This window comes from Panthera leo, chromosome A1 (genome assembly GCF_018350215.1).
Source record: "Panthera leo isolate Ple1 chromosome A1, P.leo_Ple1_pat1.1, whole genome shotgun sequence".
NCBI lineage: Eukaryota > Metazoa > Chordata > Mammalia > Carnivora > Felidae > Panthera > Panthera leo.
The window spans coordinates 178,957,061-178,971,354 of record NC_056679.1 but is presented as its reverse complement, the minus strand read 5'-3'; the positions used below and the strand labels follow the sequence as shown (position 1 = coordinate 178,971,354).

The window sequence follows — 14,294 nt, the reverse complement described above, 5'->3', positions numbered from 1 at the left end:
GCCCCCCCCCCGCCCATATATACTCAAAGACATAAATAGATTACATATAGACTATCAGAGCTTACAAAGTATATTTATAATCAGTGTGACATTTTGGGGCACAAACATACATCCTCTTAAAAATTCCAGCTGTTATATATCAATCTACCCTTCCTCCCATCACTGTTTCTGAATGGCAAATGTCAACTTATTACAGGGCATTTTCTTATAGGTTTGGTGCAATGTCATGTTTTATGTTAAATATAAGAGATATGTGGTAGAAGCAATAGCTTGGAATGAACTTCCAGTGAGTATCTACAATAAAGTTCTGGAAGTACATTTATTCTTTAGCATTCACCCCTCTAAGATACCTAAAGAGACTTTTTACAGGTGCTGGATTCTGAAATCTCTAAATAGGCTGTTTGTTTAGCTGGGAGACATATTTTGGCCCTCAAGGTTCATAAAGTAAAGATGTACATCATGGCAGATGCAGGCTGGAGGGGGAGTGAGTGATGATTCTGGATATTGTAATTAGGTGTGCTTTCAGGGAGGTAAGGAAAGTGAATCATGAGTTGCTGCTGAAGAATGCGTTGGGGGAAAATGCTAGTAGAGTTGTAAAAGGCTTGTAACCTGATCGGGAGTATGAAGTTTGTGGGTAGCTATTGATTTCCCGGTGGGTGGAATTACTTTTCTTTGTGACACACTGGCTGGAGGAGGAAGGTTATGAGAACAAATTGCTATCTGTCAGACTGGAGCTGTGTGTGGAGGTCCCCCTTTATGTCCAACTGACCTAACCACGTGGCCTCTGACATCTGTGAACGCTCCTCGGACAAACAGAAGCACCAAGCCAAGTGCGTACCACTCAGCCTCACCCAGGGAGAAATTTGGCTTTCAATTAGGCATCTACTCTGTTTGCCAAAAGGGCTGTGGGGAGGACAGGGCAAGGCGTGACAACCGCACGGTCCTCACCCTTCCCCAAGAGGGTTGAGCTGAGCTGAATTCACCTTTCGGTCAATAGGAACTTGGTTAAAACAGAATGAGTTTCACCTTAAAGCCTGTAAAATATTGAACAGGGTTGAAGAGTCGATTAACCTGTGTTGGTGACAAAGTAAGGGGCTGGCTGTGTGTGGAGTGGAACTCTGAGTGAAGGCTGCCATAGGCAGGCTTGGACACGGGGCAACCATGCTGAGGATGTGACTGAGTCCCTGAAAAGACACCTTGCTTGTGTTTAACCCTCTCCCTCTGGTCAGAGCGGGACTCCTGAGTGTTCCCACATCTCCCCATTCCATTGGCAGAATGGGGATGCATCTGGGCTCAAAGATCAGCTAACAAATCCCTAGTGGGAAGGTATGGTGCCAGTCCCGTCTTCATAAATTTTGTGAAGGTTCTTCCTCAGTCCATGCCCACTTTGGGGCTTCTCTTTATGGACATTGTCTTACATGCAAAGGCCTCTGCTGATCCTCTCTCAGTTCTGGGATGAGGTGCATGCAGATTGGTGTGGGGCTGGTGCTGAACTGGCACCTCTCAGAAAACCTTGTGGTGTACCCTAGCAACTGGAGACTTGAATTTAGAATGTAGGATAATCACACCATTTGTTTTTATCTTCTCACTGGAAGGAGGATCTCACTGCTCATCCCATTACACAGACAATGACCAGATAGTATGGCAAACAGTTAAGACAGAAGTCTGAGTACTACAGGATCCCAGAAGACAGTCAGCCAAGTCATATTTGAGTGTCAGGAATGTTGTCCTTGGGATTTGGCATCTAAGTTAAGACCTAGAAGGCAAGAAAAAGTCAGGTAAAGATGGGTGGGATAAAAGCATTCTGGGCAAAGAAAATAATGTGCAAAAACTGAGAAGCAGGAAAGGGAGAGACCACGTCAGGAACAATGTGCAAGGTGGACAGTGGGCGGATAAGGAAGGGTTAGGTAACAAAGGGCCTTCAGCTATGGCAAAGAGTTCACAAAACTCACCCTGAGGACAATTGGAAACCAATGAAGAACTTTAAGCAGGGAGACCTATGGTCAGGCTTGAGTTTGGGGGAAGTTCCTGCTACTGAGATTGGAAATAGGAAGATGGGTTTGGGATTGGAATAGAGGGTAGAGAAGGCTGGCTTGCGGGTGGATAGATATGATTTCATGATGGATTGATGTTGGGTTCATAGAGAGGAAGCAAGTTTGTTTGGTTGACTGTGTGACTAAGGTGTCTCCACTCTGAGACAGAGCAGAGAAGGAGTGGACCTGTAAGGAAGATGGGGAGTTCACATGTGGTTCTTAGTCATGCTTCCCTCTAGAGCTGGGGCTGGGGCTGTGGTCACAGATGTAGTTTTGGCCTGATGCATCTCAAGATAGTTTTCCAAAGTGGGCTAAGAATCTCCATTTCATTCTTTCCATGGCACTAATATTGCAGAGTAGGAGGCGAGGAAAAGGACCTTCTTATTTAAAGTATCCCTGAGTCATGAAATTATTGCAAAAGAATATCACACTTCAAGAGAGTTATAGATTCAGGTAGTAGCACCTTCCATAGGACAAAACTTTCTCCAAGAAGGAAGAAACCAGAGCCCAGAAACACTGCTTTGTCCTCTCTGTCATCACTTCAATAAAAGAAAGCACCTTCCTGTGAAAATACAGAGTTGAATAGCTCTGCAGGTTCCTAAGTGCTGGTCCAATTACAATTTGGACTTGTTTCCAGATGGGAGATCTCCCAGTCTTTATTAGGTATCAGGTACCCAGGGTGGGTATGCAAGTCTCTGATACTCATTGGCTCTGCCTGTAAAGATTGATTTCAGGCTCTGCAACATTTGTCTTTTAAAAATACTTGGATTTGTTTGCTTGACAATTTAGAAATGCTGCTTCCTGAAGCTTTACAGACTAATATAATTTCACAGCTCCAATTACAAACGAGAAAAATTATTTCATCTCAAAACAGAGGAGCCAGACGTTTCTGAGAAATCATGGTTAATGAGAAGACAAAGTACTTTCTGAAAAACAGACCATGTTATTAATGGCCTCCTCAGCTAAAATTTTGCTGACTCTCAGCACCGGGAGGCTTTGTCTCATGGGGATGCTGTTTTTGATAATCTGTAAAGTAGGTGACTTTCAGATTGATAAACCACTGCTTCTGCTGGGGACTGGTCTGCAGCTCCCACAACATCAGCAGTGGTTTGTAAACATTGCAAACATGTCCAGTGTCTTTCCCCCTACCAAATATATCCTTCTGCCTGCCGCTTCCTCTGCATGTGTATTTTGTGGGAATCATAGACTTCTGGATGGGGACTTAACAACCATTTAGTTCACCCCTTCATCTGATTCTTTGAATACCTTCTCATCACCCCTGTCCATAGACAGCTACCTACTACTTAAATACTTGTAGGGATGGGGAGGTCACTATCAGAACTTCCAATGAGAGTTTACTATTTTACTTCAATTTGAAGTAGAATTTAAAGTCTGGTGACTTCCCAAGGAGATATTCATTAATATCTAAAATCTCCCAACTGGCATTTTCCCTTGGATTCATATCTTTGTAATGGGGTCTGAGTTATCAACTAGAACACCAACAGAATGAACATTTAAGGTAAAACCTGACCTTCATTACTTCACAGCTCTGTTGTGTGAATACTCCTAACAGCTTGCCACTCCCAGGAGGTGAAGGCACTGGGTTTTGTCTTGTTTACTTATGTCTGCCTCTTATTTATGTTGGCTCTGTAGCTGCATATATACACATACAGTTCTTTTATACACATATGTATGGAATAAAAGAACTGGGTTCCTCTGGGGAGCGGGTGTTGGGGGAGGGACTGGAATTGTGAATGATGTTCTAAGGAAACCTGAACCTAATCTTTAACACTTAAATTTTTTACAAGGAAAATATATTCATGAATTGTTTATTTAGTGAAAAATTATCAAAAAGAAAAGAAAAGAAAGAAAGAAAGAAAGAAAGAAAGAAAGAAAGAAAGAAAACTAAAGAAGGAGGATGCTCAAATGCTTCTGAATGTTCTTCATTCCAGAATGCCGGGACATTCTGCTTCCTGTCATCACCAAAGAACTGAAGGAGCTGCTGGAGCAGAGGGATGAGATGCAACACCAGGTCCAGGAGAAGAAGTACTGTGTCGAATTACTCAACAGCATTTTGGAGGTCCTCAGCTGTCAGGATGCGGTGAGTCCTCATGATGATGTAGACGTCCTGGACTCAGACTAACGCTGAGCTGATTAAGCTCTGAAATATTGATGCTGATGAATAGCAGTTGAAGTCTAAAGATAAAAGTCAATGGCTTGCTCAGCGGGCCTACTTTTCCAGTGACTAACCCCCATGGCTGTGAAAGATGGCTTGGGGACTGGAGTTAAACATGTAGCATTATGTCACCATATTTCTTGTTGGACGGGCTTTCTTGGGATGTAGGTATGGATTAATTGCAGACTTTTTGGGTGACTTGTCCATTTACTAAAACTGTTGTCTGCAGAGGCAGGAGGGGAGTTTCCTAGGCCTGCACAGTCAAGAAAACCCTCATCAGTTTTCTTAGCTGATTTACATTGGTTTTGTTTCCTTAGTTATCTCCTGCAATGGTGAAATGGTTAAGGCTCTTTCTGGATGAACAGAGTGCTCAGGGTGAGGAGTAGGATGGTGATTGGGGGGTGGGTATGGCAGTGAAGCCAAGGTGTATTTGGTAGACATCCTTCAGAGATTAGTCAGGGATGGCACCAAAAGGAAAGTTTCAGGGGAGTAAGTAGAGGGCCTCCAAAGGGCAGAGTCTGCAGAAGAGGGATTGGTGGTAACAGTAAAGATGGGGAGACAAACTAGAATTGTTAAGATTTGGAAGAAAGGGAAGGCTCTTGATTTAACTCATGTTCATTTGGCAGCCTCACCTTGTCTTTATGTAATGTCCAAGAGGTCTATTTTCCTAGATGGGCTGGTTTCAGAAGACTGGGTAGACTTAAATAACTGAGTATTTTCTAAGTATTGGGGTGAGCATTCCCTCCCACCCCTTCTCCTCCCTAGAAAATTCTGAGAGAAGTCATTTCTAGATGAAGTGTATCTATGATTGACTATAATTAGAAAACACAGCAAAACATTATTCCTTTACTGCTTATATCCCATAGTCAACCATTATTATCAACTTCTCTATGTCTGTTGTCCTTTCCATGTTTGCCATCCTAATTAAGCTTCTTATCTCATTACCAGATAAATACAGTAGCTTGATTCATTTGTTCATTTGTAAATATATATGATGCACCAGCTGTGTGCCAGTCATTGAGGACATACAAGCCTGGTCTCTTTCCTTAAGAAAATCTATGAATATATATAAGAATATGTAAATAAACAATTGCAAAGTAATATAATAACTAAATCTGGATTTACACAGTACTGGAGTTATAAAAACTTTGAGTGTGTTTGTGTGTGTGTGTGTGTGTGTGTGTGTGTGTGTGTGTGAGTCTATGTGTAAGCATTTTTGTCAAGGAATTCTTCACAAAGGAACTGAAGTTGGGTGTTCAAGGATAAATAATTAATGGTCACAGCTGCTACTTAACTTGCTATTTTCTAGGCACTGTGCTAAATGCTATTTCTGTTTTCTTTCTGCCCACCCTTGATAGGTGCTAAGGATTATTATTCTCATTTGACAGATGAAAAACCTGAAATTCATGGACTTAACTTTCAAGGCCAGACAGCAAATAAATGGCAGGGTCATTAAAACCCAGGTCAGTCAGACTCCAAAGTCTGAATTATCATGGGCATTGAAGATACAAGAGCATGGTCTTTTCTCTCTCATTTTCTTCCTATCCTCACCCTTTTGCTTGGGGAGAGGGAGAATGATACCCAAATGCTTGGATAATCAGGATTCACTCTGTGATGCTGTCATGATGATGGTGGTGTTTTTATAAGTACATTCACCAACCAGCTGTTGAACTGGTTCCAGTCTTTGCCATTTGATCTTTAAAAAAAAATTAAAGGAGAATTTGGTCTTACTCTCACTTGTAGTGTGGGAACATGAGAGTTGACTCATCATTTCTCTAGAACATCCTAAAGATATTGCTTCTTCCTGTTGAAAAGAATTTATAATATTTCCTACAGTTTAGTAATCCTCACATCCCTTTTCATGGGGGAAAACAGCCTGGCTTGTTGAGATATGCCAGTGGACCCCCATGTAAGGAATACACTTATAATGGGTTGACCATTTCCCTGATTTGGGTAGAAGGATGGCCCCAGTTCATGTTTCATTTGTGAAGCAGAGGTGCTTAGGCTCTGCCCATCCAGTGGGAGTGGCCTCCTAGAGTTCTGTTCTGATGGGTTGTCATCATTTTGCACACTGGGTAACATCAGACACTAGTGAGAAGAGGCTGCTATCTCACACACTCTGGGTACTGGGGGCTTCAAAGATGAGAAGTGAGTGGGAGGCTCTGAGCTCCCCTTGGAGGATTGCGGCATTTGGACTTGAGGTATGTGGGAGGTGTGGTGTCACTCTACTGCCTCTGAGTGCATTGCTTTTATAATGACTTCTGCCTATGGGGCCCAGCCCACCCCTTTCCCTGGGTGAGCAACTCTCTTTGCTGGATGACTTATTAAATACAGTTGTTACCATTGGGTTTGGTATGAGATTCTGATGCTCTAGGTGAGCTTTGCAGCAAACCTCTTCAGCTCATGAACATGGAAACCTCTCTTCTTCTCAAAAGGTTTTCCTTCCACCAAGGAGACTCATTTAGTTGCCATTATCCCTTTGAACTCAACTGACAATCAGAAGTCCCCAAGTATCTAATCTAAATCTCTCTTATTCTGGTATGTAGCAGCTCTCCACTCTGGCTGCACATGTATATCATCAGAGGAGTTTTTTAAAGCAGCTACATCAAGGCTCTGGTCCCAGCCATTCTGACTTAATTGGCTTGGGATTGGCGGGGGCATCACAAGGGCAAGTTTACCAGGTGGTGATAAGAGGCAGCCAGGGCAGAGGACCACAGCTCTAGTTGCAGAAAGTTTTTAACTTTCTGACCTGGAGGAGCTGTTAAAACAGGTTTCTGATCCTTACATTTGGAGGATGGGACCTGATCATTTATTTTTCTGAGTTCCCAGGTGATGTGGATACTACTGGTCCAAGGACTATACTTTAAGAACCATCACTCTAATGTGACCTATTTTTTTTCTTTATTTTCAATATTCACTGGAAATGGAAGAATGGTTGGGCTCATCCTCATTCCTTTACCTTCTCAATTAAAGAGCCCTTTCCAGTCTATAAAACCTAGCATCTTCCAATATGGCATTTAATAAACCGTAAAATGGCAAAATCTTCAAGCACATTCATTTGTACTCATAAATTCATTTTCATGCGGTAGTGGGGAATGGCCGGCGCAAAGATCTGACTTTGACAATCCAGACTGTCGGGTGTGCTCTTTGGTTTCTACAGGCACTGACTTCTCAAAATTGGAAATTTGGAGGAAAAATAAAAAAGCCTCCTGGGGTAAATGTGTTGGATTTTTCTTCTGGTTGTTTGGTTCTTCTCTGCTGACAGTAGCATAGCCATCCCCTTTTACTGTTGCTTTGTTGGCCTGTCTCCCTTCCCAAGTATAGACTATATCTACCTGCGGGAACCATTGCTCAGGGGTAGAACCATGCGTGGAAATCTAGAAATTATAGTGCAGGATGCCAAGCTTCCTTTTGGGGGGCATTGTGTTTTTGGGGGATGGGAGAGGATGCTTGTCTTCAATTGATTGTCATCGTTTGGGTAATTACAGCCCAGCACAGCAGGCCTGGCATAAGGAAGCTCTGCTTTCCTGTTATTACCTTATTCAGTGTAACCCTGGGTGGCATATGACTCAGGGGATGATGTCTGCCTTAGCCTGGGTATGGATTTTTTTTTTTTTTTTTTTTTTAATGATAGTGTTAAATTCCCTCCTCTAGCTTGTTTGAGTTGCACTTGGCATAGGAAAGGGACAGGCTCAGGTGAAGGATAAAGGCCTGACTTCTGCCTGTGTAACTCCTCTTTCCCCCTTACTGAGCAAGGTTAGACGTCAACTCCAGTTACTTTGAAAGGCTGTTTCACACTGGCTTTGCTCTATGCCTTTCTGGCTGCTGAGTAACTCATAAGATTTAATTTTGCGCCAAACCCAGAGGGAGTGTTTTTCCCTCTCTTAAAACAGGCTTTTCGTTTTTATGTTTCACTCCTCTAACAGAAAGAAGAGTCATCATTTTGTACCCTGCTTAGCAATCATAAAGTATGTAAAGATGACTCTTAATTTTGAACAGGAGATGGTATTGGTTATACCTGCCTCGCCTCACGGAGGTAGAGAATGCGCAGAATCAGCTTTTTATTTATTTTTAAAAACTCTTTGAGCCCATTGACTAAATCTTGGTGGGGGGCAGGGGGTTAACCAAGGCACTCTATCAGTCATAGTCAGTGGGATTTCTGGTATTTGTATTTATCAGCTTAGACACTGGTAGGGAGGGCTTTTGCTCATTCATTTTCTCTTGCCTGGAATGTCCTCAACTCCCATTCTTTCTATGCAAGTAAAGTCCTAATTACCTTTTAGGTTCAGCTCAGATAATATTTCCTTTCTGAAGTCTTCTCAGTTCCATGTCTTCATCACCCCCCCTCCCCCTCCCCAAACCCCTAAACAGAATTCGGGGCTTCCTTCTCTATGTCTTCCTAACCGCATATTCAGACTGACATTATAGCACTAATTGCTTGGTGTTACACTTTCCTGTGTGTGTCCCCTGCCAGGCTTCGAGCTCAGAAGCTCAGGGAGCAAAGCTTCACACTTTCAGCCTCACCTCTTGCCAATTCCACCTTTGATCTCCATCCTCTTGCTCTGCTAAAACTCTTTCACTAACCTCTTCCCTGACCCCTCTCTTGTGGTCTAGGAGCAGCTTGTGCCCACTTTGTCGTGGCTTCTGTGTTGTCATCCTCTGCAGACTTCTGTGTCTGTAGGATCAGGAATGTTGTGAGGACAGAGACAAATTTTACAGCAGCCCTCCCCTCAAAATGCCTGGCTCACGAAGCTATCTGCTGTAGGAATAAATACATGAATGAATATTAATATTATTTGCCCAAATCAGTGGTGGAATTTGATTCCCCCCCTCAGGTCTTCTGCTCTGAGAGCTAGGAAGGTATTCTCTTTTTTCATTTTGCATTCCTTGGATGTCAGGTGCAGGGCTTGAATTACCTACCCTCAGTTTATAACATGCTACCATCATTGGTATGTGCAAGGTCCTCCCTTGTTTGTGTTTTTGTTTGTGTGTGTGTGTGGGAGGGGGGGTTTCTTACCTTTTATCTCTATCTTTTTTTCCCCATTCCCCTACTTCCCCCACCTGCTCTGACTGCTTTGTCTAATATATTGAATATGTACATGTGATGTGGGGTACACGTATTTTTAAACACATGTATACACACACACATGAATACTCACACTCATGCCTCTCCTGTGAAGGGAATCAGATATTGACACAAAAGGGAAATAGTATCAGCAGCTCTGTTAGGGTTCCGATGGGTGGAGAAGGGACTATGGTGGACGCAGGGAGCAGTCTAGGCTAGAGGGTGTTCTTGGTCCAGCCCTGCCTCTGACCTGCCATGTGGAAAAGAAGCAGACTCTGCAAGTCTGTACTTGGGTGTCTTTTTCTGAAGTGCACCCCCCAGGGCCACCCTAGTTCTGGGCTCTCTGATAATCCCAGGCAGTCTGCTTGATGCAGGGTTGAAGGGAGGCCACTGCTGCCTCTTTGAATTACCATTTAATTCCTAGGAATCAATACTGCCATGCAGAAGCAGCAGGGTTTTCTTCTAACCTATATGCTCCCTCATATTTCAAACAAAAGGCAGGGAGACAAGGCTTGCAAAAATTCTCTTGTCTGTGGTGCATCCCAAACAGAGAGCAGCTAATTAAGCCTCCAAATTAAAGCTGAAATAGATGAGAATCCTCTACCTTCTGCTATGTCCAAGGCCATTTTCTTTTTACCCCTTGCTCTTCCTCTGCTTCCTTGGTGTTAAATACGCCCTTTCTAGGCTAGTAGAATAACATTATGATGTCATGGATGGTGACATATTATACACTTTCTTTCCCAGCACACTTTAGCCTGCAAAGTGCTCTCTCATGTATTATAATTATTTGTTTCTGGCAACCACATGGGAAAGGTAGGTTTTATTATCCCCCTTTTACTGGTGAGGAAGCCAAGCCTCAGAGAGAGAGTAGGTAGCACTCCTAATGAGGTCAGAGAGTTAGCAAAAGGCAGAGCCTGGCAGGAATCCCTTCATCTCACTCTCAAGTCAGCAAACCCTCACACATCACATTGCCTTTTGCCTTTTCACATGTACACTTTACTATTTAAGAACACTTTCTCCAGCTTCATTTCCCTGTGGAGGTAAGAGCATAGACTTTGGGGTCAGGCTACATTCATGTATCCATCCCACAAATACTTCTAGAGCTGTTATCCTGTGCAGTGTTCTATATGCTGAGGCTATAGTGATAAGCAGAGCTGGGGATACATTCTGATCTGCATCTTATTAGCTTGGGAATCTTGAGAAGTCATATACTCTCTCTGTAAAATTGGGATGCTATTTCCCCATGTGCCAGGATTACAGTGAACAAGAACGTCTGTGAAACCACCCCAGCACTGTACCTGGCATATAATCCATACTCAGTACATGTGACTTTTCTTCTTGCCTCTCTGTTCCCCTTCCCTCCTATGCTCCTCCCATTGTTCTAAGCCTATAATTCTTTTAAGAAGAGTAAAGGGCCAAGTGGTCTCCTGGGAGAATGGGAAATAGGTACTGAGCCTGGGAAGGACTCTGCACCCTATTAGCACCAAAAGTAGATCTTGAACCAGGCCTGGTGGCAGCCAGATGCTTTGAAGCCCTCACAGCCTCCACAGGAGGCTTGCCAAAAGGCCACAGATGCTGCTGCTGGAGCCAAGCCACTCCCTGCAGGGCATCTAGACTTCATATGGGTTCCTGGAGGGTCTGGAGAAAAGTGTCATCTTCCCTTTTCAGGGGCTCCTTTGGGGTGTTCCCGAATTTCGTTCATGATAACTACTGTATGAGGTGGTGTGCTGGAGCTGGCTCACACCACTCAAGGGAACCAAGTGTTAAATTTTTAGGAATTTTATGAGTTATTTGTTAAATAATTGCCATTATTAAAAATTTATATAGGTATCTATAATTAAATAAGCCATATTAAAATCAAATGTGATAAATAGATATTCAAAACACATCCCTTCCTAATTATCTTACTACACTTTATTCTTATTTGTGTGCGTGAGGTTATTTGAATCTATTGTGTCTGCAATAGGAATGCTGTTTAACGCTCTTCTGCGGCTGCCCATCTCTTCTCTAACTCTGTTCAGTGATGTCATGTTGGTGGCTTGAAATCAATCATGAAAGGAGTCCTCATACCACAGAACTGGCAAACACCATATATCCAGGCCTCTGTTTTTGTCTTCCTGGAGAGCCAGTCGATAAACTTTTACCAGCACACCACTGCCGAGACCCAATGGAATTGCCAAAAACAATAAAAACCCCAAAGCACAGGGAAGCTGCTGCCATGCTTTTCTTCTCCCTAACAGGCTTGGTTCTACTGTCTACAAGTTCTCACGGTCAAAGAGAGGATATGCCAGGGATGTAGCAATTTTAAGACAAACTAAACACTCAACCTAGAGCAGAGATATAGAAATATGTTCCATTTCCCACGGTGATTCTTATTTATTGGCAATGGTTTCTTCTCTAGTAGTATTGAGTGTTTACATAGGCCAGTGAGAAAGAGAGCCCCAATTCCTGCACAGGTGAGGGGTGGTGATGATGAGTTGGGTGCCAGAGGCTTGCTGTACCTAAACTGGGTGTCCAACCCCACAAAGCTGTGGGAAAGGTACATTTGACAGGAGAGTGCTGTCTTTTACCTCAGCAGGTTTTGGTCCTTGGACCTTAAATAGGGTTTATAGATAATTAAAATTCACTTTTGATTAGGCAAACACCACAATAATCTTGTTACAAGGAAGAACCATCAATGGGGACTAAAGATGATGGGCAAAAGTGTGATGAGAAACAAGGTTGTTGCATAATCTCAAAGTATTTTTCCCAAAGAATCCACTTTTTAATGACACAAGGAAAGCTAGTACCTTTCCAGTGGAGAAACCTGGCAGCCACCACCTTAACCAGGTGATGAAAGGAGCATCACCAGGAAAGATACGTATCAGCATCATTCGCCTTCTGATAAGATGCACTGAGAAGGACAACATCACTTTGGTGGGGAATCTTGCCAAAAATGCACAACCTCAATCTAATAATGAGAAAATGCTCAACAAGCCCCAACTGAGGGGTATTCTAAACGATGACAGACTAGTACCCTTCAGAAGTTAAGGTCATGAAAAATGAAACACTGTCACAGATTGGAGGGGACTTAACGAAACATGACAGCTAAATTCAATGTGGGATCCTGAAATGGATCATGAACCAAAAAATGGATGTCAGAAGGAATGCTGGAAAAATTAGAATAAAGTCTGTAGTTTAGTTAATGATGTTGTACCAATGTGAATTTTCTGGTTTGGTAATTGTGCTCTGGTTATGTTAACATTAAGATTTTAACATTAAGGGAAGCTGTATGAAGGATACATAGGATCTTCTGTACCATTTTTGCAACTTGTCCATGAAGCTAACAATATTTCAGAAAAATTTAAAAGCTTATCTTTGAAATATTTGAGGAATGATTGCTCACTTGCAAAGAATGCATTTTGAGGATGAGCAGTTCCCCCCAAGCATGCCTAGTCCAATGTGAAGGGATTCTGTTAGATAAGGGTTTTTCTCTGCTTTATCAGAGACAATAGCAAAATCTGCCAACAGATGATTGGCCTTACTGGAGGATTGCACCCTGTGAAGTGCTCCAGCCTGTCTGGAGGCAAAATGTAACTTCCCACTGAATGAGCAATTGATTAAACCAGTGTTAGCATGCACTAACCCAGGACTAGGCTCTGGGGACTGGAAATGTGGAAGAGCATAAAAGCCTGTCCTGGGCTCAAGGACTTTGCAGGCTATAGCATTTCGCTTGGGCTATTTGACAACACTGTCCATGCGATGTTTCCTCGGCCAACATGTGGGACTTGAATGTCACTTGATCTTTGCTTGGTAGGCTTGGAAAGTGAGTAGTTTGGCATAACTTACCAGATGGTCCTTGTGTCGTTTATTCTCAGAGAATCCACCTGGAAAATTAGAAGACAGCTTTTGTTGATGGTTGACTAAAATTCTCTCCAATAAAATTAATAATCCAACACATTTTGTTCCATCAATACCAACTAGAAATACTTCTTGAGATGTTCTTCAATATTCCTTTATCTGCCATGACCAAAGTTTAAAGGAGTTTGCCTACAGCCAAATCCACAATGGCCTCTCCGTATTTGCTCTCTCTGTTCTGTCCCTCACCCACCTGGACTACCCCTCAGGGACAGAAAAGGGTAAGGCAAATGAAGTACTTGCCTGGGATGATGGCAAAGTGTAAGAGGGCACCAAAATTCAGTAATCAAGAAAAAATAATATATCAATGCAATATTTTAAAAAAATACATTTTGATATTTTGTTCATTATGGATTTTTCAAAAATTTTTAATGTTTATTTATTTTTGAGAGAGAGAGAGAGACAAAGTGCAAGTGGGGGAGGGGCAGAGAGAGAGACCCACACAGAATCTGAAGCAGGCTCCAGACCCCGAGTTGTCAGCACAGAGCCCTACGCAGGGCTTGAACTCATGAACCATGAGATCATGACCTGAGCCAAAGTCAGACACTTAACCAACTGAGCCACCCAGGCACTCCTGTTCATTATGGATTTTTTGCACTAATTCTTATTTCTAAAAATATGACATTAGACTTGATTTGTATCTGTTACTGAGTTTTTTGATGCCCCTTAAATTTTGCCTCCTGGGCAAGTGCCCTAGTTGCCTTACTCTGTCATCCAGTCTTGGCTCCATGTAGTGCCTTTCATTGACACTGAGTGCCTTCAATATAACAAATCTGGGCTCTGACCCATGAATGATCAAGTGTGACAGCTTGCAGGAGTGGAGAAGGTACCTCTCTGTTCACCATGAAAGACTGTGGAGGGGCTCTGGAAGATTTCTGTCTGCAGGGAACCTTTGCATAAAAGCACATGTTGCAAGGAACAGCCATTTACATGAAACCTTCGCTGGGCCAGCCACTTGCTTTCCAAAAAGCATTTCTTGCATAATGTCTGAATTAAATCTCCCCTTCACAGTTGGGAGGCATGAGTTAAAAGCCTGCTTGGCAGCAGAAAAATATAGCAATGTTTGGTCCAGGTTACAGTTACTGAGGGAACCATAACTTTGATTTGTTCAACTGGTGTAAAT

General features: G+C 42.7%; 1 protein-coding gene across 2 annotated transcripts in view; it reads left to right on the top strand.

The window, feature by feature from the left end:
* DOCK2 (dedicator of cytokinesis 2) overlaps positions 1 to 14,294 on the top strand; it is a 413,468-nt gene that overhangs the window by 150,203 nt on the left and 248,971 nt on the right. For both annotated transcript variants that reach the window (XM_042947072.1, XM_042947066.1), the window contains exon 26: positions 3,986 to 4,134. In XM_042947072.1, the coding sequence (XP_042803006.1) occupies positions 3,986 to 4,134 (149 nt within the window). The remainder of the gene's footprint in view (positions 1 to 3,985; positions 4,135 to 14,294) is intronic.